At 48.2% G+C, this 25,138-nt stretch overlaps 1 protein-coding gene across 1 annotated transcript; it reads left to right on the top strand.

Moving 5' to 3' along the window:
• Nucleotides 1-1,586: 1,586 nt before the first annotated feature.
• On the top strand, nucleotides 1,587-24,267 carry LOC129337372 (uncharacterized). Its single transcript, XM_054990973.1, has 8 exons — nucleotides 1,587-1,862; nucleotides 4,005-4,112; nucleotides 6,071-6,154; nucleotides 8,333-8,422; nucleotides 16,061-16,264; nucleotides 19,112-19,219; nucleotides 20,120-20,203; nucleotides 23,950-24,267. The coding sequence occupies exons 1-8, from the start codon at nucleotides 1,686-1,688 to the stop codon at nucleotides 24,088-24,090; spliced, it is 996 nt and encodes a 331-aa protein (XP_054846948.1). The 5' UTR covers nucleotides 1,587-1,685; the 3' UTR covers nucleotides 24,091-24,267.
• The last annotated feature ends 871 nt before the right edge of the window (nucleotides 24,268-25,138 follow it).

The raw sequence follows: 25,138 nt of genomic DNA, 5'->3' as shown, positions 1-25,138 counted from the left end.
AGCTGACCCTTGGAAACAGCTGGCTATTAAAGGCAGCGACACAGGGACACTCAAGTGAAAGATCTTATACTTTTTCTCCTATTGTGAACACACACACATTCTCTGTGAGAGAGTAGAGATGAGCATGAACCGAAATAAGAACCAAAATTAAGCACAAACCAGGCCGGTTCATGGTTCGCAAACCGTGGTTCGTCAGATCCCATTTCTGATGAACCACCACGAACTTTAGGCTGGTTCATTTGGTTCGTTTTCTGGTTCGCGACTGCAGACAGCCTGGTGCCAATCAATCAGTTTCCTAGGCAACAGGGGACAGACTTCCTGCAGACCTTCTGCTGGCCCAGAAGTGATTATTTTCTGACCTGAATGTGACGTTTTCATGAACCAAACGAACCGGTTCGCAAACCAGGGGAAGGTTTGTGAAAGTTCGTGGTTCGTGAAATTTGACGAACCATGAACCGCATGGTTCGGTCTTTTTCCGGTTTGTGCCCATCTCTATTAGGGAGACTGAGTACACTTGTTTCTAAGGGCCAAGCTAGGAGTGATGAATTACACTTGAATGGCAAGTGGACAGACTCACACGTATTCCTCCCTGTTCACTTGTGCTCCACTTGCGCTCCACTCGATCACTGTGGAGCGCAAGTGAACAGGGAGGAATACATGGGAGGGCCAAGCTACAAGTGACGAATGACACTTGAATGGCAAGAGGATTGAGTGGAGGGCAAGTGAACAGGGAGAAATACACTTGCCGTTCTAGTGTCATTCGTCACTTGTAGCTTGGCCCTAAGTGAGAAACAATACAAATTAGTTTGTAGTTTGTTCGTATGTTTGTAGACTGAAATGCATTTTTAAAAAAGGAGGCGAGCGCACAACTTTAATGCAAGTTATTGTTTCAGCTCATGATTTTTGGCTCACAACACTGCACAGCTTAGAGGGAACATGACTCTTGGATGAGGATAATGATAACATGATGATAATAACTGCGCTTATATAACGCTCTTCTGGACAGATTGGTGCCCCGTTAAGAGCGGTGAACAAAGTCAGTGTTATTCTCCCCACAATACAGCTGGGGAGCTACGTATGATACACAGCTGAGCATGATGTGAGGACAGCATCCCACCACTGAAGAGTTTAAGGGGCATCTTGTGGGTTGTGGCTTCTTCCTTCTTTGCACTTGAAAAATCGTGGCACGTGGCACGGTCAGGCTGGTGTCTTTGCAGAATGGCCGAGTCCTTAAAAGAACAAAAGGCAAACATTGTTCTTTGTATATTCTCTGTCCCCTCTTAAGTTCAGGAATGTAAACAACACTCGGCAGGGAAGCAACCAGTCCGATGGGGTTCCTGCAGACTTTTAAATATGAAGAAATAGGTTGCTTCACCATTGAATTGCCACACAACAGGCCCCTTCCAGCCCTCATTTATTGTGATTTCCTTTTCACCAGAGGAAACGGCGGCCTTAGGAAATCCTCCCCCCACAATATTGTTCTGCTGTATTGGCAAATGGGCTTTTTTTTTTCTTGTAATAATCTTGCAATAAAGGGAGGGAAGCTCTTTGGGAAAGTCCGCTTAATGCCAGTCTTGTGAGTCATGGACCCACCTGGTCCAGGAAATCACAGAAGGGCAGAATATATAGAAGCTGCCTTGGCATAAAACACGTTGCCCACTCAGTCACCCACAGGAGCACGGAAGATGGAGAACTGGATCCTGCTGATACTCAGCCTTGCCGTGGCAGCCACAGCGCTGAGTCCTCCGCAAGAGGGGCTCAGCTACGAGGAGGCCATTTCCTTGGCTGTGGACCGCTACAACCAAGAGCCAGGGTTGGAGCTGGCCTTCCGACTCCAAGAAGCCAAGCCCCAGCCAGAGTGGGTGAGTGTTTGGTAGTAATGGCAGCAGCTCCTATTGTATAATCAGTGGCTAGTGTGAGTTTTGAATCTGGGTCCATATTTCAGTACGGCAAGTCACTGTCTGTGGGCCTCAGTCTTCTGTGAAATGGGTGCTTTTAAGACCTGGAGAAGTGAGGCCAGCTGGAGAATCGCAGGAGTCTGCATGACACGAACAGTGCAAATAAATATGGCAGCCCCCTCCAAGTTTTCTTAACTGCCGTTCCTGCATTCCTTGTCCCACCCCTGTCCTGTTGCCTCTTTGCCTATCCTTCCATGAAGGTCTCCGTAAAGAAGGACTAGGCTCTGAGTCTCCCAGGGCCCTGGCCAAATGAAGGCCTCTCCTGCAGCTTCTGGCATTGCCCATTGCAGGCTGGAGGCTGTGTTTTTGAATGCTGTGTGTTAAAATTGTCTTTTTAAAAATAACATTGGATCCTCTTCCAAGTCCTTCGTTTTGGTTGTTAGTTGAACTTCTTTAGCACGGACTTTGTACTGAGAGCTGTTATGAATTGTTATTGTTGCTGTTTGGAATAATGGGTTGCCCTTCTATGGAAAAAGACAATCAGTACTCAGATAAAACGGCACAAAGCACAATTCGAACCTGGCGTGTTTCTAGTGCTGATCGCTCGGAGTCCTGCAAAAACAGATGGGCATTTGCAATACTTCTGGAATCCTAAAGCAAGTGTGCACAGTCTAAAGCTGCCTTTTAACTGCAAAGACATCCCCACAGTGAGTAAAAAAGTAGACCACGTAAGATGGATCAGCCTATTCCTGTGATCAACTACAAAAGTAATAACAGAATTGCACTCCTCATCTGCTCAAGAGACCCCTTTGTTTTCTGGCTGGATTGATACATATTCCGTTCTATGCCCAAGTATGCCTATGGGAGGGCAGCTCTCAGGGCTTTTTTTCAGCTGGAACGCGGGGGAACGGAGTTCTGGAACCTCCTGAAAATGGTCACATGGCTGGTGGCCCTGCCCCCTGATCTCCAGACAGAGGGGAGTTTAGATCAGCGCGGAGGGCAATCTCAACTCCCCTCTGTCTGGAGATCAGGGGGCGGGGCCACCGGCCATGTGACCATTTTCACCAAGGGCAGTTTAAACTTTTTAAAACTCCCTCCATGTTCCAGCTGACCCAAAGTGACGTCATTGTGTGGTCCTGGGAGCGTGCACGCACTTTGCGTGTGCACATGTGGTACCAGGGGCACCACCTCCTGCCAAGAGTTGCCCCCTGCGCTGGCAACCCACTGAGTTCCACCACCTCTTTTCCCAGAAAAAAAGCCCTGGCAGCTCTATTAATTAATCAAAACGTTTGTGATAGGTTAATCACCTGCTTTTTTAACGGATTGCAAACCTTGAAATTTAATCCATTTAATAGCATTACCGAAACCACTCGGTGTTTGTGGGGATGCTGAGGGGAGTGCAAGAGAATGTATAATTTGATGAAGTAAAGCTGCTTGCTAGAAAGAACATCTTTGTCAACACCCGGTGCCCTTGCGCAACAAAAGTAGCTGGCCTGAAAAGATCAACACATCTGCTCTTAATCCTCAACTCCATGAATTAAAAGTTAACTTCTCATTGCTGCAAATTAGTTCTTACTGAATAAGCCACTAGAGACTGTGAGAGCTAAGCTACAAGTGATGCCTGACACGGGTTGGACACTTGTCAGCTTCCCTCAAGTTTTGATGGGAAATGTAGGCATCCTGGTCTTGCAGCTGTAATGGAGAGCCAAGCTGTAAAACCAGGGCGCCTACATTTCCCATCAGAACTTGAGGGAAGCTGACAAGTGTCCAACCTCTGTCAGGCGTCTCTTGTAGCTTGGCTCCGAGGGCCAAGCTAGAAGTGACGACGAGTTACACCTGAATGGCCAAGTGTAACTTGTCACTTCTAGCTTGGCCCTGAGCTCATTCGTCTACCAGTTAGCACTTGCAGTCCCAGCGGATGTCTGCTTCCTTCCCAAATTTAGGCTAGCAATTGGCAAAAATCCGCTTCTGAAAGGGTGCCGTAAATTTGATGGTGATCCCTTGGTGCAAAGAATGTGCAGTGATGACCCTGAGCCTACCCTGGCCAATGACTGGAAAAACAGAGCTGGGTGTTCATTCGGTATCTCTTGGCATCTCTCTTGTTAGGACCCCTCGGGCCAGTCACTCCAGGAGCTGGAATTCACAGTGCAAGAGACCACGTGCCCACCCGCCAAGCAGCTGAATCTGGACGAATGCGACTTTAAGGACGACGGGGTGAGTTCCATCTCTCTCTTCCGTTCCTCAGGGGCTCACGCTTCCCTGTTAGGGCCATCGGTTGTCTTGCCTTGAGGCTATGTCGGGCAGCTGCTCTTTGGGGTCTCAGGCAGAGGCCTTTTGCATCACTTACTGCCCAATTCTTTTAGCTGGAGATGCCAGGAATTGAACCAGGGACCCTGTGCATGCAGAGTAGAGGAAGCACTGCGAGTTTCTCCTATTTAGGGGAAAGATTCAGGGCATGGAGAGCACCCTGATCTCCTGTGAATGTGTAGGGTTACCAACTTCAAGGTGGGGCCTGGAGTTCTTCTGAAATTACAAGGATTTGCAGACTACAGAAATCTGGAGGAAATGACCGCTTTGGAGGGTAGATTCTCTGGTATACAATAGAGTACAGGAGCAATTGAAGTCCTAGAGTTACTACAGAGGGCGGATGTTCTCGGACTTCCATTTCTTCTACGGAAGAAATATTCTATAGAGTATATGAGAAACTGATGGATTATCACCTGTAAGGATTCTAAAGACCAGAGGCGAGAGAGTTGACCAGAGTCCTTCTGCAGATCTTCCTCTCTGCCTGCTAGCAGATCTTTATCCAGCCAAAGAAGAAGAGTCCTTTGGCTCACCCCTCTGGGCATGCCCAGGCTTTGAGTACCTGTAGCAGAAGGGAAACAAAGTTCTTCCCCTGCCAGTCTTAAGGCCAGTGGCCCTCTTGTCCTTTTCTGTTCCCTTTGTGCGCTGGGCAACAGGTTCTAGGTGGCCTGGGGGTGGCCTGGTGCCAGGGGGTGGCCTGGTATTTCTGGGAGCCTCAGGGTGTGTCAAAGGACAGAAATGCCTTTGGGCTGGGCTGATGTGTCATGTCAAGGCAAAGACTCAGATGTGACATCACCACATCGTTGGCTGACGCTCTAAAAAGTCGATCTTCTGACCTGTCATCACGTCCAGGCACGTAGCCCCATGTCATTTCCACCCCACTCCCCACTATTGAGTGATTGATTTATTCGATTTTAAGCCCTCCCTCCCCACAAGCAGGCTCAGGGCGGGTTACAACAATCATAAATCAATTACAATAAATAAAAGCAATAAAATACATCTCAGTATCACTCCCACCAGCCCAAGAGGTGAGGCTGGGTGGGAGCGGAGGGCCCAAAAGCAGGAGATCGCAGCCCTAACATGTTCTCTTCTCCAGCTCTGGACTAGTCAGTGGACTTATGGCAATAACTGAATGGGCGAAGCCTGGCCTCCAACTACATGCCGTGTCTCGCAGCTCAGCTGACCCCTGGCCCCAGCTTCAAGCCTTCATAGGCATCAGGGGAGCTGAGGCCAAAGAATACTGACCAAGGGAGGGCAACTATAGGCTCTCATCATGGCCCTTGCCTATATGCCCAGGGTAAGGCCAATTTCCACTTTGGGGTCAGAAAGGAATTTTCCTCCAGGCTAGCTTGGCCAGGGAGCCTGGAGGGTTTTTGCCTTCCTCTGGGCAGAGAGCAGGGGTCCCTGGGGGAGGATGAGGGCTGGAGGTTGCTCTGACTTCCTGCATTCTGCAGGGGTTGGATTAGATGACCCTTGGGGTACTTTCCAGCTCTATCAAAAAGAGTCCAGTAGCACCTTTAAGACTAACCAATAAGCTTTCGAGAATCAAGTTCTGTTCGTCAGATGCATGGTACAGAAACTGGTCAATGCATCTGTACCATGCATCTGACGAAGAGAACTTGATTCTCGAAAGCTTATGCTACAATAAAATTGGTTAGTCTTAAAGGTGCTACTGGACTCGTTTTGATTTTGCTACCACGAACTAACACAGCTAACTCCTCTGCATCTATTTCCAGCTCTATGTTTCCATATTTCCCTTCTAAACCCTTGTCCTGAACACAAACAAGTATTTTGAGGATTTCTTGTTAGCTTTAGGCCACATAATTCAAATAAAAGAGCGCTTGTTTTGTCTTCTTCTTCTCTCACAGGTGGTGAAGGAATGTTTTGGAACCATCTTTTCTGAGCAAGGGGCTCCCGTCCTCCAACTCAATTGTGAAACTGCAGGCCAGGGGGTAAGTTTACCCCACAAAGGAGCGTGGGAAGAGGGGTATTTGGGGGGTGGGGTAGCCCCCTGTGTGAGGTCAGAAATTCAGTCCACAAAATGGGCTGGAGCGTGCAGATCAATTCCACTTGCCAGCAGGAGAATCCCCCCCCCCAACACAAGACACTTTTTGCAGAGGAAAGGGCCGCCCCTGATGGAAAATCTCCAAAAGAAGCCAGCCAAATCGATCTCTGGCTTTGCATTATTCATAGATCTCTGTTGTGCTGCAAAAGTCTGTTCTTAAACTGCCCCAGGTGAATTCCAGAACTTGAAGCATGCTGGGATTTGGCAGGCAGGTGGCACAGCTGGTGTGAAAGACGGTGTCCAGGAAGGAGAAAGAAAAGCAGAGAGGGTGTGTGCAGCTGTATCGTGTGATCACCTTGGAAAGTGGCACAGCTCCAACTCCTAGTTTCACTCCCAAGCAGTTTGTGGAGACCAGGGCTTTTTTTCAGCTGGAACATGGTGGAACAGAGTTCCAGAACCTCTTAAAAATGGTCACATGGCTGGTGGCCCCGCCCCCTGATCTCCAGACAGAGGGGAGTTTAGATTGCCCTCCACCATCTCTCTTAGAATCTGGTACTCAGAGATATACTGCCCCGGAACATGGAGGCTCCATAAGTTATCTTGGTTAGCAGGCTTACGCCTCCTAATGTCAGTCTCTGCTGGTATCACTGATAGAAGGTGCTCAGGTAGAAGGGCTGGAAGACAGCAGGGAAAGCTGGCAGGAACAGGCAGCGATGGGGTTAGTTTCATCCAGTGTTTCATTCTAGAAAAATGTCAGTCTCCAGCATCACTGATGAAAAGGGAGGCAGTGTTGGAAATGGGAACCAGCACCTTTGACCACTTGCACATGGCTTGCTGGCCCTAGCTTGGATGCTATTGGAGAACGCCCCCCCCCCTTTTCCCCATAGCATAGTGGTGCTACCATGCACCTAAATATGGGTTTTCCGCATCTTTCAATCTGTTTTCCTGTGATGGTTTGGGAAAGAACACAACAAAGGCAGGGTGGGTGCCACCCACATGGACAGGAAAGTCCAAATCTTCCTGGTCCCAGCCATACCAGTGCCATGTCCCTGGCCCCAGCCCCCCCCCCCTCACTACGGGCATTTTCCCCTGCCACAATAGGGCTTTTTTAAAAATCTGAAACTGGCACATTGTTATAGAATTGTCATAATCAACTACTTCCTGTGAAGTCTCGGCATTCATTTAAAAAATAAGTCTCTACCCTCCTTTTCTTGCAGAGAGATGCCTTTCCCCTTATATCCCTGCAATGAAAGGTTCTACAGACTAACTTTTTAAAAAAATGAAAGCTGAGAATTCAGACTCTGATAGGCAGATTGTTATAATCTTTGAAGCTGTAATGTTATATCAATTGCAGATTTTTAAAAAGCACAGAAAAATAATCGGGGGTGGGTGGAGGACACTGAAGTAGAGAAAATGAAGGGAAACCTGCTATGCTCTATTGGCAAGCCCATCCTTGTGTGAAAAACACCTCCCTCACTCCACAGCGCTCATCTCCCAGCTGAAACAAAGCCCTATAAATACATATTCTGCCTAGAGTAACCCCTGTTGAAGATGCAGAAGATGGTGGTTCTTCCATTCATTTCTCTGCCCACTTGGGAATGTGGCAGCTTCACCTCCTGAGAAAGATCCAGAGGAATTAGTCGTGTTAGTCTGTAGTCGCAAAATAGTAGAGTCCAATAGTACCTTTAAGACTAACCAACTTTATTGTAGCATAAGCTTTTGAGAATCACAGCTCTCTTCGTCAGATGCATCTGACGAAGAGAGCTGTGGTTCTCAAAAGCTTATGCTACAATAAAGTTGGTTAGTCTTAAGATGCTACTGGACTCTTTACTATTTTGCTCCTGAGAAAGGTGGACTATAGCCCTGAGGCCATGCTTCTTATATTGCTCTGGGCAGCAACAATTCTATTTACGTCATCTGAGACTGTTTTAAATTATGGTTTATTTATAATTTTTGCTGATTATTATTTATTTGATTCAATACTGTTTGTTATTTATGAATGTTTTTTATCGTTTTGTTGTTCTCTGCCCTGAGCTGTGGGTACTCAGGGATAGGGCAGTTTATAAATTGAAATTACAAACAAACAAACAAAGGAAATCCTGACCTCTTTTCTCCCTCCCTCTAGCACATCCGTGTCCGGAGAGGCGGCTTTCGCAAGTTTGTCAAGAAAGTCAAGAAGGCCTTTAAGAAAGCCACCCGTCCTCTAAGAAGAGGTTGATAAGCAAGGCGGCACCCAGGCGAGTGGCGAAAGTGCTGTGTATTTTTTGGTTGCATTTGGAGCACTTTCCCCTCTTAGTGCAGAGCTGGGGCAGGGTGCGTGTTTCTCTCTGTGTCATTTCTTCCGGCTTGTGGCTCTGTAATAAACTTTTCGTGTGGTGGCACTCCAGAGTTTCCTGTGATTGCTTGTTTAAATTTCAGCCAGTGAGTCTCGTCTCCTAGAGTTTTAAAGTTCTGTTAATACAGCCCCACTGCATCACGCTATGCCAACTCCTGTTCACCTTGTGATCGACTGCAACCCCAAGGTCCTTTTTGTATGTGCTACTGCCAAGGCAGTTCTCCTACATCCTCAACTTGTGTGTTTGAAAATTTCCCCCCTAAATGCAGAACTGGGCTGCTTTCCGTGGGCACAGAAGCTCTGCCAACCCAGTTCCTCTTCTTCAGTGCAGCCTCCAAGACCACGCAGTTTTTTCTCTGTGCTGCAGCTTCCCGCTTTGGTGCATTGGAGGGAGAGGGTGGCCAGCTATCATGGGCATCCTTATTTGCATGCTCCGCATGGAGCCCAGAAACAGGCACCCCCCAGGACTAGTGCTGCAACTTCCCACTCTGTGTGGCAGCTCCCTAAAACATCCACAGAGGACCAGAAAGAAAGCACACTCCTGGAGGGTGTTTCTAGCTACCCAGGGGTCAACCCCATGGGCATAGCATCCATGGGCACACTGCGTCGATGTTGAAAAGCACGGGGGACAAGATGGATCCCTGGGGCATCCAAGGATCGGTCCATTCTCATTCAGGAATCTCTTTAATTTTGAGAGCAAACTTTGGAAGACATTGTGTTTTGGTACCAGGCTCAGAACTATGCATGGGCCATCTAGCTCCACATGTAGGAGTCTCGGAGGTGCAATCAAATATAAATAAAGATGTCAAACCTATTTGGAGCGCACACCTGGAAAGCTGTTGTGATTAATATCTTACCCTATAATTTACCTGGGTCTGACCTAGGATATGGTGCCCAGTGCAGTGTCCTTGGGCATCTGTTGACTCCATTCCTGGCACCTGCCAAGTGTTTTTAGAAAGTGGGCGGGGCCAGATAGGACTTTTGCTCAGCAGGGCTATTGATTGGCCACTGGAGACAGCCACCCAGTTGCCCCAGCAGGCTCCCAGGGCCAGAACCTACCCAAACAGGAGGGAGGGAAAGAAGCACCCAAGCCTCAGAGGGTTAGAAGGGGCAAGTGGAGGCCAGCTAGTCTCACCCTCCAGTGGGAGTCTAGGAGCCCAGGCAGGGAGAGCGGGGTCAGCCCAGAGGGTGCCAGAGCAGAGGGAGAGGGCAAAGGCAGTGGGGACAGACAGCAGCTGACCAAACAGAAACCTTACCAGCCAGGGAGGAGAAGCGGCCTCAGCAACTCAGCGGGGAATAGGCAACCAGCAGCCAGGCAAACTGAAGCCTTACCAGCCAGGGAAGAGAAGCAGCCTCAGCAACCCAGAGCCATGCCCCAGCCTGCAGCCCAGCTTGAAAGCAATAACCTAGCCCAGGGGATGCCAGGAGCGAAGCAACACCAGGTGGAGTTGCCTGAGGCAATCTGGAGGAGAAGATGGGCAGTCAGCCAAGGAGGCTCAGGTGGCCCAGCCCAGTGCTTCTAGCCAAAGGAGCACGGGTGCAGCTGCCTAGGCCAGCTAGGGCCATGGTTAGAAGGCAGCAGGAGGGCATGGTTGGCAGGTGGAGCATGGCAAGGCTGAGGGAATAAAAGAGAAGCCCTCCCACAGGGTGGGGTGGGTTGAGTAGGAGTGATGGAGGAGAGTTGGAGGGGAGCAGAGGCAAGGAGGGAGGAGGGAGGAGGGTGGAAGGTGGATGAAGGAGACGGAGACGGAGACGGAGGAGACCAAGGGGGAGGGCTGGGTCAAGTTGAGCAGGCCAGTGAGCAGACTGAGAGGGAGTCTGGGTGAGGTATACCGCCCCTCCTTCCACCGAGCAGGCTCCTGCAGTATCCCAGACACCCCTTTGAGGTCAGGGCCAGGCACGCCAGCGCCCCGCCCAGTGGTGCCTGCAGCAAGCCCTGACACAGATGTTTTAAAATGTTGCTTTGGCAGCCACTGCCACCACAGCACAGGGATCTATACTGCATGACTGGAGGAAGGCTGTGTGTTGAAGAGTTACTGTTGGAGCAGTGCTTGACCTCACACCATAACAATTGTAAGACTAGCTCTGCCTTCTGCAGCAGCCATTTTGTGGTTGCGCTGATCACCATGTTGTGTCAGAATTCCAAAGAGGCATGCTGTCAGTCCCTGGCAGTTGGGTCCCCAAGTTCTCCACAGTTAACACACACAGGTGGTCCAGTTGAAGTAACTTTATTAGAGAGCCATTCAGTACAAGGTGCATCGACAGTTGAAATTGGCAGAAGTGATGTATGTGGGGCTAGCAATGTTAGTTATAGGGAATCTTCCCGCCTTAGGACAGAGGACCATTAAGGGGAGGGGTTGCAGGGAGACATTGTTTTAGAACAGACAGTGAGAAAGATGAACTTATCTTAGGTTCTCAGGAGAAGCACACCACGAGCCAGCTTCGACTGGCTATCAAGGACACTTGCTCAGCGGAGCGAGAAAGTGAACTTAAGCATTTGTAAGATAACCCTTTGGCATGGAGCAATAAAGAACTTTCCACACTCCCAGAAGCCAGAGGCAGAACTCATAGACATTCATGGCAGATATGTAGGGACCATACACGACACATGCAGGCACAAACAGTTTGGGGACCCTTGCTCTGAAGGCACAGCGCAGCCATCTTGCTGAAACTAGGGTTTGCTTCAGTTTGGGAAATTCCTGGAGATTTGGGGGGTGGAGTCTGGAATGGAAGGGTTGGGGAAGGAAGGGACCTCAGCAGGGTATAATGCCATAGAGTCCACCCTCCACCGCAGCCGTTTTCCCCAGGGGGACTGATCTTATTCTCCACCATCTGGAGTACTAAGGCAGGATATAACAACATTTCTTTAAAAAGCAATTGGGGGAAAAGGTTTTAATGCATTCTTCAACAGTGTGCTTTATGACAGCTTCAGCAGCGAGAGACGCACTGCTTTAGCATCAGTAACCAGTTGCTATTTTCTTTTAAAGGTCACAGGAGACCCCAAAAGGACAAGCTGAAAATAGATGCTTTGTAGTTTGTTTGCAATCCAGGATTTCCTTTAGATGTTCTAGAAAGATTTTGCAAACAAACCTTTCCTAGTTAAGCACAGAAAGGTCTTGATTTTTGTTATGTTGTTCTCACAATAAAATAGACGCTGCGGTAGGAACATAAGGCAAAGCCAAAAGCGAGTCATCTGCCACTTTAGGAACAGCATTTAGTTTTGGGGGTTTTTTTTACTGGAACCACTTGAGTGCTTAAAACAAGAAATATTGACAGTTACATAAGAGGAGGTAGATGAAGCCAGGGCCGTTTCCACACTGCTTACCTTCCCTCGGAACGACCCGGAACATGGCACAAAAAAACGCGGAAGATCGCATTTTCTCACGCAAGATTTGCACGATGTCCAAGCTGGTTTAATGAATTCACCTTCTTCTTTTGTAAATTTATTAAAAGGAATTAGTTGAAGTAACTTGTCACAATGAATTTATATGGATTGGAGCCCAAGAATTTTTCTTTGCAAAAAAAAAAACTTTTAAGAGTCTGAGAAGCCTTGGGAACTGAATTAGGGTTGCCAAACCTCCAGATAGGACCTGGGGATCTCTCAGAATTACAAATGATCTCTATCAGCTCCCCTGGAGCAAATGGCTACTTTGGAGGATGGACTCCATGAAATTGCACCCCACTGAGGTCTCTCTGCTCCCCAATCCCTGCTTTCCTCAAGGGCTACCCTCAAACATCCAGGAATTTCTCAACCCAGAGACAGAAACTGTTGTGTATTGCTTAGGGCTGCCAAACCCCCGCTCGGGACGGGGGGATCCCCTGTTCCCATCTCCTCCCCCCAATCCTACTTACCCGGATTATGCACCCTGGAATGGACCCGTTTCAGGCCGAATTGGGCCTGCGGGGGTGGGGGGGGAGAGAATTCAGCCCTTTGGTGAGCGTGGGAGTGCACACCGGGCTGCCCTTTGACCCACGTGATGACGTGACTTCCTGGAAGTGACGTCATCACACACGCTGGACGCCAAAGAGCATGGAGGATGAATGCCAGGTTCCCAGTCCCCCGCCAGGGGACTCAAGGGACCTGGCAACCATAGTATTGCTGGAGCTTGAGTCTGAATGGAGGATCCTGAGGCCTACATGGCTATTGGGTGTTTTTGCCCTGGTAACAGCCAATCATAACTGTTCCTTATAATCCAATCGCTGTGCTGTAAATAGTTACCTTTGTATATAGTTCATGCAAACGAAGGATTCTAACTACTTGCTTTGTACTGGTTGTTGCTAAAAAGGGGTGTGGTTTTCTTAAGTATAAACGAGAAGAGTCCAGTAGCACCTTTAAGACTAACCAATTTTATTTTATTGTAGCATAAGATTTCGAGAATCAAGTTCTCTTCATCGGATCTATTAAGTATAAACGGGCTCCTGTTGAGCCTGGTTTCAGTCAGTCTGTTTCCAGTCTTCAATAAAGTTACTGATATGAGCTGTTAGTCACAGTACTTAATAGAAACCCTAAACTGAATGCTCATTTGTGACCTCTCTTTCCCCCTGCACCTTGCACCAATGTTATATTTTCCTAAGCTGGAAAGTAACCAGGCAGGCAGATAGTTTTCAAAAGTCTTCTCATATAATTGACACAAGTGTGTTCATAGAGCTGGAAGGAGAGCCTTAGAGGTCTTCTAGGCTGACCTTCTACTCCACATTGAAACTCCAGAGCTAAAGAATTCCCATCAAGTGGCTGTCCATCCTGGGCCCGAAGGCCTCTAGCGAAGGTGGGGCTCCTATCCATCCAGGTATCTCTTTCCACTACCAAACTTCTCTCCCCATCAAGAGAGCCCCTTCTGCACCAAGGACATAACGCCTCACTTTCTCTGAAATCAAGCTGAAAGGCACGGAATCGACTTGTATGTGGCCATTTGCACCGCTCTAAAACTCAATATTAAAATCTTTATTTTTGATACCTGGATATTTAGCCCCCCCCCTACAATATTCCCACTCGTGCCAAAGCAAAAAAATAAAAAGGGAACTCCCCGCACTGTGTGCTTTCAAACCAGTGATTCATCGATCCTGTGCTGGACTTTAAAAAAATATATTTTTTTAAAAAAAAGAGGAAAGAGAGGAGTGGGGAAGAACAGCAAGGAGGGGAGGGGGAGAGGCTGGCTAGATGAGAGTAGCCAATCACAATGCAGCGGGCTGGCAGGGGTGGGAGAGGAGGGAAGAGCGGGGGACACCAAAAACGGAATAAAGAGTATGCATGGGGAAACACCCTACTGCAAAGCGGATTTTTTTAAAAAAGATGGGGGTCTAAGCTTTATTATTTATTTATTTATTTATTTATTTATTTTATTGCACTTCTAGACCGCCCTCCCCTGTCAGACAGGCTCAGGATGGAGAAAAGCTGCATAGTGATTGGAATAACTACTCATGGTAGCAAATTAGCGCAAATGGTCACGGAAAAAAACCTGCAGTATGGGAACTGAACCAGAGAAATTGATTGACCAGTGCAGATTTGGCTAAGGTTTTCCCTAATGTTACACCTAAGTTTTGGGGTTTTTTTTAAAGCTGTAAATGACAAACTGCACCCTTCCACACTGTTGGATTCACTAGCAAGCGCAGTGTTTCTCTGGCAAATTGACTCTTCCCATAGCTCAGGGGATTTAATTTGAACCACTGAAGTTATCAGGGCCGATTCCAGACGGCCCTCCCCATGCCGAAACGTCGCGCGTCGTTGCGTGGAAAACGCAAAATATTTCGCGTTTTCCGCACGACGACGCGTGACGTTTCGGCATGGGGAGGGCCGTCTGGAATCGGCCCAGGATTCCTTGTTGGTGGGGGGACACTTCTCAGTGCTTATCGGCTGGTGATGACTCCACGTTCAGCAACTCCGTCTGCCAACGGCGAAGAGGAAAGGAATTCATACCAATGGAATGTGCAGACCAGAAAGGAGGAGGCAATCCATTTGCTGAATGGACTGCAGAGCAAACACAAATACTGGAAATCTGCTTTGACGGAGAGTTACGTTTTGATGGCAGTGGGGCTGCCTTGGAAAGAAAAGGGTATGATGGCTACAAAAAACCCTGTGAGGCAGAAGGGCTGATCTCTAAAAGCTGTATCTTCAAATGCTGTGCAGTACGATCCTAAGAAGGGCCCGTCCAAAGTTTCAAAGCAAGCAAGGAGCAACTTAATAATAATAAAAATAACAACAACAACATTCGATTTATATACTGCCCTTCAGGATGACTTAACACCCACTCAGAGCGGTTTACAAAGTATGTTATTATTATTATTATCCCCACAACAAAACACCCTGTGAGGTGGGTGGGGCTGAGAGAGCTCTGAGAGAGCTGTGACTGACCCAAGGTCACCCAGCCGGCTTCAAGCGGAGGAGTGGGGAATCAAACCTGGCTCTCCAGATTAGAGTCCCGCGCTCTTAACCACTACACCAAACTGACTCTCTTTTAAATCATTTAATTGATTTTTAAAATCCTATCCTTTCTTTTTAAAATATTGTACTAAAGGCAAAAAAGAAGACTGGTAAAAATAAAACAGCAACTAACGGTTGGTGCTGAACATGATCCAAACCCAGCACCCCCTTGCAAACAGTCTGGAGAGAGGAACATTATCGTGTTGTCAACCTCCAGGTGGTGGCTGGGAATCTCCCAGAATTACAACTGATCTCCAGGCAACAGAGCTTTTCTTCGCTGGAGAAAATGGCTGCCTTGGAAGGTGGACTCTATGGTATAATGTCCAGCGGAGGCCCCTCCCCTCCCCAAACTTTGCTCTTTCCAGGCTCCACCCTCCAAATTTCTAGGAATTTCCCAACTCAGAGCTGGCAACTCTAGGTGACAGTCCAACCCTCGCGGGCAGGGTTGCCAGCCTCCAGGTAGTGGCTGGAGATCTCCTGGAATTACAACTGGACTCCATGCCAGTGAGGTCAGTTCCTCTGGAGAAAATGGCTACTTTGGGGGATGGACTCTATGGAATTATGCCATGCCAAGGTCCTTTCCCTCCCCAAACCCCACTTTCTCCAGGTTTCTCCAGGTTTCACCCCCTAGATCTCCAGGAATTTCCCAGCTTGGAGCTGGCAACCCTACTCGCAGGCCAACAGCCTGTCATTGCAAATGTTAAAAAAAAACAGAGATTGACTTGGGAATGTAAATGTCGTTCAGCAATGAAGCAACCAGCTGAGTCCCATGTGATCAGTGCAGAAGTTTTAACATGAAGAAATGGGTTGCTTCACTTCTGAATTGCCCTTTTCCATAAATACCTCCCCACCCCAGCCCTAAATTATTGCAATTTCCTTTTCTCCAGAGGACAGGGGGTCCTTGGGAAATCTCTCCTCCCCCTTCTCGTGCTCTGCTTGTTCTCCTTTGTTGGCCAATGAGCATTATTTTCTTGAAATCTACAGAGCGGGGGGAGCCCTTTCAAAAAGTCCCCGTGAGGCCACTCTTGTGAGTCACGGACCCACCTGGTTTGGGAAATCAGGGCCACGCAGAATAAAAAGGGGCTTGCTTGAGGCAAAAGCATTGCCCCCGCAGTCATCCACGGAAGATGGAGAGCTGGATCCTGCTCTTGCTTGGCCTCGCCGTGGCAGCCGTGGCATTGCCACCTCCGCAAGAGGAGCTCAGCTACGAGGAGGCCGTTTCCTCGGTTGTGGATCTCTACAACCAAGAGCCAGGGGTGGAGCTGGCCTTCCGACTCCTGGAAGCCAAGCCCCAGCCGGAGTGGGTGAGTGTTTGGCAACAACAGCAATAGATCATATTGTGTAATCAGTGGCTAGTGTGAGATTTGAACTTGGGGCCACGTTTCAGTGCAGCCCATGTTGGGTGGCCTGGAATATGTCACTGTCCCTGAGCCTCAGTTTTCTTCTGTGAAATGAGTGCTTTCATAGGGTTGGCATCACCAGGTTGAGAAATTCCTGGAGATTTGGGGGGTGGAGCCTGGAGAGGGTGGGGTTTGGGGAGGGGAGGGTCCTCAGCAGGGTATAATGCCATAGAGTCCACCCTCCAAAGCAGCTGTTTTCTCCAGGAGAAATTATTTGTGTGTCCTGGAGATCAGTTGTAAATCCAGGAGCTCTCCAGCTACCACCTGGAGGTTGGCAACCATGTGCTTTCAAGAGCTGTAGAAATAAGGTCAACCGGAGAACCACAAAAGATACAAAGAGCCCAGATGAGAGAGCCACACTCTCCATGGAAAATGTGGGGCACATACCCATGTTGGAGTTGATGTTTTGGGGAAGGGTGTCTGAAGAACTGAGTGAAATTAAGTTGACCAGAGATGAAGTTCTAGGAGGCAAACTGAAAACGAATAATTCTCCAAGCCTGGATGGAATTCAGTTAGCCAAACAACAGTTCCAGGAATTGTAATCAAAGAAAGAATTATTAAGCACTCTGGGGAACAAAGACTGCTGAGGGGAAATCCCCATGGCTTCTGTCAAAGCAAGTCCTGCCTCGCTAACATTTTGGAGTTCTTTGAGGAGGTTAACCAGCATGGGAATAAGGGAAATCTGGCTGACGGCGTGTATTTGCACTCCCCAAAGGCTTTTGACATTCTTTTTGACAAGGTACAAGAAATAGAACAACTGACAGAACCTCTTTACATGAGATGCAATGGGGAAGATGCAACGTTAGCCGGGAAGGGTAGTTTAAAAAGACAGAGCCGGCAGCAGGGCAAAGGCTTTGCTATGCACTAGAGCTGTGTGAAGGGGCTGTGAAATGCCAGAAGGGAAACTTCTGCCCATTATTACCTCTCCAGGTCCAAGCCCGGCTCTGGAAGGCAGCTCCAGCCCATTTCTATTCCTCGCTGCCCTCTGGTTGCCATCCTACACAGTTTTAGACTGGAGAGGTAAAATTGACAGCGCCTTCAGGTGGCGAAGATGAAATTAACAAAACCTCTGAGGAGTGATCTCCACCGGCGCTGTCTTTTTAAACTACGCTTCCTGGCCAATGTTGCATCTCCCTACACTAGACGAACACATGCCAAGGTGTCTCGTGCAGAGAGACTCTGAATGATTGGCCCAAGGAGGATCAGAGGCCAATTCCCGGGGGACCCTTCTGTGCCTGCTTGTGGCTAGAATTGGGGCTGGTTCTAGGTATTTCATGGCCGCCAGCAACACACACACCTTGCCTCCTTCTGTGCCACACTGCAGGCTCAGAGTGGGTGCAGAGGAAGTGCTGCTGGCAGCTGGTGAGGCCCACAGCCTGCTGGGCACTGCTTGCCTGGTCCCAGCTGAGTCCCTGTGGTGCGCTGGCCACTTCCTGATTCTGCAGCCCCAGTGTGTGGCTTGGCCTTGAAAAGCAGCCCTGGCTGGGATTCTTGCAAATAATGCAGGATAGGGTTGCAAGCCACGGCTGTAGATGGTGCGTGGCAGGGACAAAGGAGTGCCATTGCAGCACCATCATGATACTGTTTTCAGGCTCGACCTGGAAGAAATGCCCATGTTCCTCTAGGGTTCATCCCCGAATCCTAGGGTGGCATGATGTCCTTTCCAGGTTCAGCCTGGGAACCCTAGAGCTGGCAGTTGTCATATTGGAGGTTGTAGGCAGGCCTTTTTTTTCAGCTGGAACATGGTGGATGGAAAGGAGTTCCAGCACCTCTTGAAAATGGTCACATGGCCGGTGGCCCCGCCCCCTGATCTCCAGACAGAGGGGAGTTGAGATCGCCCTCCGTGCCGTTCCAGCCTATTCCTGTGATCAACTACAAAAGTAATAACAGAATTGCACTCCTCATCTGCTCAAGAGACCCCTTTGTTTTCTGGCTGGATTGATACATATTCCGTTCTATGCCCAAGTATGCCTATGGGAGGGCAGCTCTCAGGGCTTTTTTTCAGCTGGAACGCAGTGAAACGGAGTTCTGGAACCTCCTGAAAATGGTCACATGGCTGGTGGCCCCGCCCCCTGATCTCCAGACAGAGAGGAGTTTAGATCAGCGCGGAGGGCAATCTCAACTCCCCTCTGTCTGGAGATCAGGGGGCGGGGCCACCGGCCATGTGACCATTTTCACCAAGGGCAATTTAAACTTTTTAAAACTCCCTCCATGTTCCAGCTGACCCAAAGTGACATCATTGTGTGGTCCTGGGAGCGTGCACGCACTTTGCGTGTGCACATGTGGTACCAGGGGCACCACCTCCCGCCAAGAGTTGCCCCCTCTGCTGGCAACCCACTGAGTCCCACCACCCTGGTTGTATGTATGTTGTATGTTGTATGTTGGCTGTCAAGCAGGGCCAGATCGAGACCAGTTGCTTGGCGGCCACTGCTGTGCCCAGTTGCCCTGATGTGGCAAGAGTCTCTTGTGTCCGAAGAAAGATCCTTGTGTCAGAGGAAAGTGCTGGTGGTGGCGGAAGGAAACCATCCCATTATTTCAAACCCTAAACTGCCTTGAATGCAACGGCAGAATTTGGGGGCTGAAACTTGGCTGGGAAATTCAATCCTGCCCCGCTTAGCTGTGGCTCAGATCTAGCTCTGAAAATGGGTGGGAGATCAGGCACTGGGGGGCCCTTGAGCTAACCTCTGCCAATGACTGGGAAAATGCAGCGCTGGGCGTTCACTTGGTATCTCTTGGCATCTCTCTTGCCAGGACCCCTCGGGCCAGTCACTCCAGGAGCTGGAATTCACAGTGCAAGAGACCACGTGCCCACCCGCCAAGCAGCTGAATCTGGATGAATGCGACTTTAAGGACGACGGGGTGAGTCCCCTCTCTTTCTGCCCAACCCCTGGTCCTGGGCTTTGGGCCAGAAACTGCCCTGCCATGGTGCAAAGCTAAGACATTTGCTTTAAGTGGCATAGTTTGAGCACCATTAAGGACAGCAGAACAGCTCTGACCCACGGGCACTGCCCACGAAGGGGCTGAGGAGTGCCCGCGGGAGTTTTCCTCTAAGGTCATGAAACGGCCTGCTCCAATTCTGTCAGAACTGGTTCTCACAGTGCTTATTCCAAATTGGGTCAACATTCCTTTGATGTGGAGTTATCCCTCCTGTGGAGGGGACGCATTACCTTCAAAACACCCAGTTTTGATCAGGCATCTGATGAAGAGAACTTGATTCTCGAAAGCTTATGCTATAATAAAATTGGTTAGTCTTAAAGGTGCTACTGGACTCTTTTTGATTTTGCTACTACAGACTAACACGGCTAACTCCTCTGGATCTATGAACATGGAAACCAAGAATCTCATGGTCTGTTCGTAAAGCAACCCATGAGCCACTAAAACACAGGCTCTATTGAGATGGCTGCCCTCTCTCATAATCAATCTCTTGCAGATGATCAGCATTAAATACCAAAGAATCACAGAGATCCAAAAAAATCACTAGCATATGTCCACGGAAGCAGAACTTGAAAGCAAACGTGTTATCACTTATCCAATCTATCTTAAATTTAAAAGATAAAATGCAGTTTCTAAGATTCTCACTACAGTGCTTGCAGAAAGATAAGATCCGCTGTGCAGGAGTGGCCCAACAGCGGTGCCTTGGAGAGGGAATCGGGACTACGGGTTCTTTGGCTTCTTCCAGCTCTTCATTCTCCTTGGGTTGCTTATTTCATGAGGGGCCGTCCTCCAGCTGAGCAGCCATTTTATTCTCCTCTCTTGCAGGTGGTGAAGGAGTGTCACGGAACCATCTTCACCGAGCAAGGGGCGCCTGTTATCCAGTATCTTTGTGAAACTGCAGACCAGGGGGTAGGTTTACTTTATTAAAGAATATGAGGAACAGTGAGGTGCCACTTATGATACAATGAAAGAGACATGGTAGCTTTCTTTATTTTCATTATGTGGCATAAAATAATATCCTGGACAAACTAGAGATATATAGCCAAGCCTGAATTCTCCTTAGAAGCTAAAATGAAAAGACTGAGAGCCAAAACACACGTTAAGAAATACCTAGGTTCAGCACGTGTTCTCTTACCTCAAGGTTTGTCGGGATCTGTAGGCGTCCTGGAAGCTTAAAGTTTAGCATTTACAGAGCAGCAGGAAGGGAAATACAGGCGCCTGTATTTCCCTTCCCCTTCCTGCTGCTCTGTAAATGCTAAACTTTAAGCTGCCAAGACACCTACACTTCCCAACAAACCTTGAGGTAAGAGAACAAGTTTAGCATTTACAGAGCAGCAGGAAGGGGAAGGGAAATGCAGGCGTCTGTATTTCCCTCCCTGCTGCTCTGTAAATGCTAAACTTTAAGCTTCCAGGACGCCTACAGATCCCGGCAAACCTTGAGGTAAGAGATCACGTGCTGAACCTAGGTATTTCTTCTCGTGTGTTTTGGCTCTGAGAGCCAAGCTACAAGTGACGAATGACACTTGAACGGCAAGTGAACAGCCTCACGTGTATTCCTCCCTGTTCACTTGCCCTCCACTTGCCCTCCACTTGATCACTACGTGGGTGATCAAGTGGAGCGGGTGATCATGTAGTGATCAAGTGGAGCACAAGTGAACAGGGAGAAATACACGTGAGTCTGTTCACTTGCTGTTCAAGTGTCATTCGTCACTTGTAGCTTGGCCCTTAGGCTACCGTACTTTGGTCACATCACAAGAAGACAAGATTCTCTGGAAAAGTCAATAATGTTAGGAAAAGTGAAAGGCAGTAGGAATGGAGGAAGACCTAAAACGAGATGGCTGGACTCAATAAAAGAAGCCACGTCCTCCAGTTTGCAGGATCTGAGCAAGTCTGTTAATGATAGGACGTTTTGAAGGTCTTTCATTCATAGGGTCGCCATAGGTCGGAGACGACTTGATGGCACATAACACACACAGTCTGTCAAGGACACTGTTTGATGCTACATACAAATATTGATCTATTGACTCTGATTTGGCTGTTTGCGTGATATCTCCTATGTACATAGAAGGCTTCAAGAAGCCTTCCAAAGTCTAACTTGTAAGTATAAACTCAAAGAGTCCATCTAATTTCCAGCCTGCTTGCAAGTTTGCAACGTAGCTGCAGATATATTGTTCATAGCACATGCCTGATGACATTTGCACTGAATCTGAATGTTTAGCTTAAGTTGTGACTTGTGATATGGAATATATTTACACCACTGAAGAAGGCGTCCTTTTTTTTTTAATGCCATTCAGATCATAAAAGCATTGACAGACTGAACTTGTAAAGAGCCAAAAAGGAAGTGGGGGGCAGGTATGGGGAGGAAAGGGGAGATATTAAGAGGGGGCTGCCTGCCCCACACTGCCAGCAAAAGGAGAAAAAAGCATCCTTCAAAATTATTGCCAGTCTTTTTTTTAAAAAAGAGAGATTCATCTTTGCACACGAGATGGGGAAGGATTTAAATGCAAAAGGGACAGAAGAAGGGGGGAATTACAGAACCAAGCAAGGCACTGTGAGTATTTTTTTTAACAGCATTGCTTTGGGGCTTTTTAAAAACCTCCTTCTTCCCTCCCGCCCATGTAATCTTTAAACAGAGATCCCTGACTTGTGAAAATGTTTTTGATTATCGTTTAAAACAAAAGCCCAAATGAAGAAACAAAAAAAACGAGAGAAGTACCTCGCCCCAAACAAACTTTAAATGAAAGAAAGGAAACAAAAGAGAGAAATTGAACTGATTGATTTGCACAACAGTACGGGAGGAGGGACAGAGAGAGGCTGATAGGATGCAATATTTTTTTTAAAAAAAAGGAGGAGGAGAACTGGCAGTCAAACTGGAGGAGGTTCGTGAACAGGCATGATACAAGCCTGACTGCAGGAGCAAGTGCACATCTTATCAAAGCCAAGCTACAAGTGACGCCTGACACAGGTTGGACACTTGTCAGCTTCCCTCAAGTTTTGATGGGACATGTAGGCGTCCTGGTCTTGCAGTTGTGGGAGAGCCAAGCTGTAAAATTCTGTTCACTTGGATGACCTCGTGGAACACGTATTGTCTATTTCCTCCCTATGTGACAAGCCCATGTCAGTTGTTCTCGATGAACTACCTAAGTGGAAAATACTTGCTATATTGCTAGGACCACATATTTGGTTATTGGCTATTTAGCATTGGGGAAACAATTTTAGGGTGTTGTGTTGCTTACTGTTGAATATGTCATTCTTATTATAAAAGTGTACTTTTAACTTTGGTTTCTCCAGTTGCACATTTTTGGAGCTTGCTTACTCACCCTTTTTTGGTTACTCCGTTTGTTTGTCTTGGTTGCTTTTTGTTGTTGTCCTGCCCGCCCCCCCTTTCTGGGAGCTGTGTGTAAGCAAGAAGATACTTTAAAACAATATGTTCATTTAAAAAGGTGTTCTATTGAGCAAAGCTTCAGCCTGAAGTGCGGAAGATTTACTATCAGAGTTATACCTAACCCAAGTCCCAGAGCCAAGCGTCCTGGTCTTACAGCTTGGCTCTCCATTTAATTGAAGTTTACAGACCCCTCCCCCACACACTCAGTGGAGGGGAAGGGGGTTGCCCGGTGAGAGTCCAATGCCCGCACTCCCCTCCTGCCCGCATGTTCTCCCTCTTATAGACTACTGCTCTGTAAACTTCAATTAAATGGAGAGCCAAGCTGCAAGACCAGGACGCCTACATTCCCCATCAAAAATTGAGGGAAGCTGACAAGTGTCCAACCTGTGTCAGGCGTCACTTGTAGCTTCGGCTCCACCTCCTGTGGCATCCGTTTTATTGCTGGGCCTACCACCCTGTATCCGAATGACAAAGGCTCAAATGGCTAGGGATCTCTGGGCTAAAAGGTCCATCTGGTTCATCACCTTGTCGCTCACCAAATTAACTCTGGGAAATTCACAAGGCTTCCTTTCCAGTGGCTTTTTCCAAGCAGCAGGTGTGCAGAGATATGCTGCCTCCAAACATGGAGGTTCTATTGAGTTGTCTTGGTCAGTATCGCTCTTCTGCTCAGCCACCCTTGGCGTTTCCTGGTGAAGGAGCTCAGGTTGGAGGGTAGCTATAAAACTGGGCAGGAACAAGCAGGCATGGAGTTCATTTCATCCACATCAGAGTTCAAGGGAAACACGGGCCTCTCCAATACCATGGCTGACTAACGGTGGCCAGATGCAGCGCAGAAACAGGCGTCTTTAATGTGCATGGAAAGTTTGGCTTTTCTCTCCCCTACATGATAAGCTGCACCAGCCAAAATTCCATCTTGGGTCTAAACAAGCAGGAGATCCCTGAGCAGATCCACCGTGGTTTTTAAAAGCAGGCCTGGGGGATGATGCCAACTGAGGGTTTAAAAAAAAAAAACATTTGCTCTTGCACCTTTTCCCCGTGGTGCCATCCTCTTCCCCAGAACTGCAGTCTCACCCACAGGGGCAAAGAGGCCGGCATCCCTGTAGTTTAAGTAAGCTTCTTGGAAACATCTGGCTGGAACTTCTGGGACCAGGATGTTGGACTAGATGACCTTTGACCTGAACGACCAGAGCTTCTCCTATGTTTTCATACTTGTGAGTGGGATCCCAGGAAACAGGGGCCGCTTTTCATCCGATTCTCTCTCTCTTTCTAGCACATCCGTGTCAGGCGGGGCCTTGGGAAAATAGTAAAGAAAATCAAGAACAAGATTAAGAAGGGGATCAAGAAAGTTCTTCCGGGAGGAGGCTCCAGCATTGCACAAGGACCTGGTGGTAGCAAGACGCACTATGCATGAAGAGCCTAAATGGGTAGTGCCGAGAGGGCTGATTCAACGCCGGGGCCAGTCCGGGAGCTGGCAGAGAGGATCCCGGCAGAGTTTCCATTTCCCAGCATTGGGCGCAGCTTGCAAAGAAGGCCTTCCAAGCAATGACTTAATACCGTGCAGTTCTCGCAAAAACTCTTTATCAGTTTCCTTCTGTTTTGCATTCTTTTTATAATAAATTATTGTGCTCTTTAAATCAAGACTGTCTTGGATTTATTAGTACTGGTATTAGTTTTTGGCTGGAGAAAACCATCTCATTCCTAACGGGATAAGACAAGCAATAGGAAGTAGCGCTTGACAGAAATGGTAGCTAACTTGTGGAACTCTCTGCCACAAGATGTGGTGATAGCTACTCAGCTGGATTTTACAAGGGGTTGGACAGATTTGTGGAGCTGGAGGTTTATTGTTGGCCATTAGCCACAACAGCTGAATGAGGCTTCAGGGTCCAGAGGCAGACTACCTCTGGCTGTAAGACGCTGAAGATCAGTCCACAGGGAAGGGCTGTAATCTGCAGTCATGTGGCATCTGACTGGCCTGTTGGAATGGACTACATGTATCACTGGTATGAGCCAGCAGGGTAACTCCTTATGTTCTGTACAGGCTGGGCCATTCCATGCAGTATATCCAGACAGGAACCTCACCACTTCCACTGGCACAAATTCATAGGCGATTATGGTTCCGTAAGGAGACAGAGAATAATTTGCTGGATTCTCCAAATCCCCACCCCTGAAGTGACGTCATCGCGCTTCGCACAGGGCTGCTCTCAGACATTGTGGGGGTCTGATTTTGGACCCAAATGGGCCAATTCTGAAAGAACTGCCCCTGCACAAAGCGCAGCAACGTTCTTGTAGAAAACACAATGATGTCACGTCTGCAAGTGACGTCATTGTATTGGCACTGGGAGCACGCACACACTTTGTGCGTGCACTATGAGCTCTATGCTGGTGAATATCATGGGAGGGTATGGGGACCTGGCAACTCTAGGTATACCATAGACTGGAAGAGAAATGGAAGTCCTAGG

Source organism: Eublepharis macularius, chromosome 11 (assembly GCF_028583425.1).
Source record: "Eublepharis macularius isolate TG4126 chromosome 11, MPM_Emac_v1.0, whole genome shotgun sequence".
In the NCBI taxonomy this organism is placed as follows: domain Eukaryota; kingdom Metazoa; phylum Chordata; class Lepidosauria; order Squamata; family Eublepharidae; genus Eublepharis; species Eublepharis macularius.
This window is presented reverse-complemented; position numbering and strand designations above follow the sequence as displayed.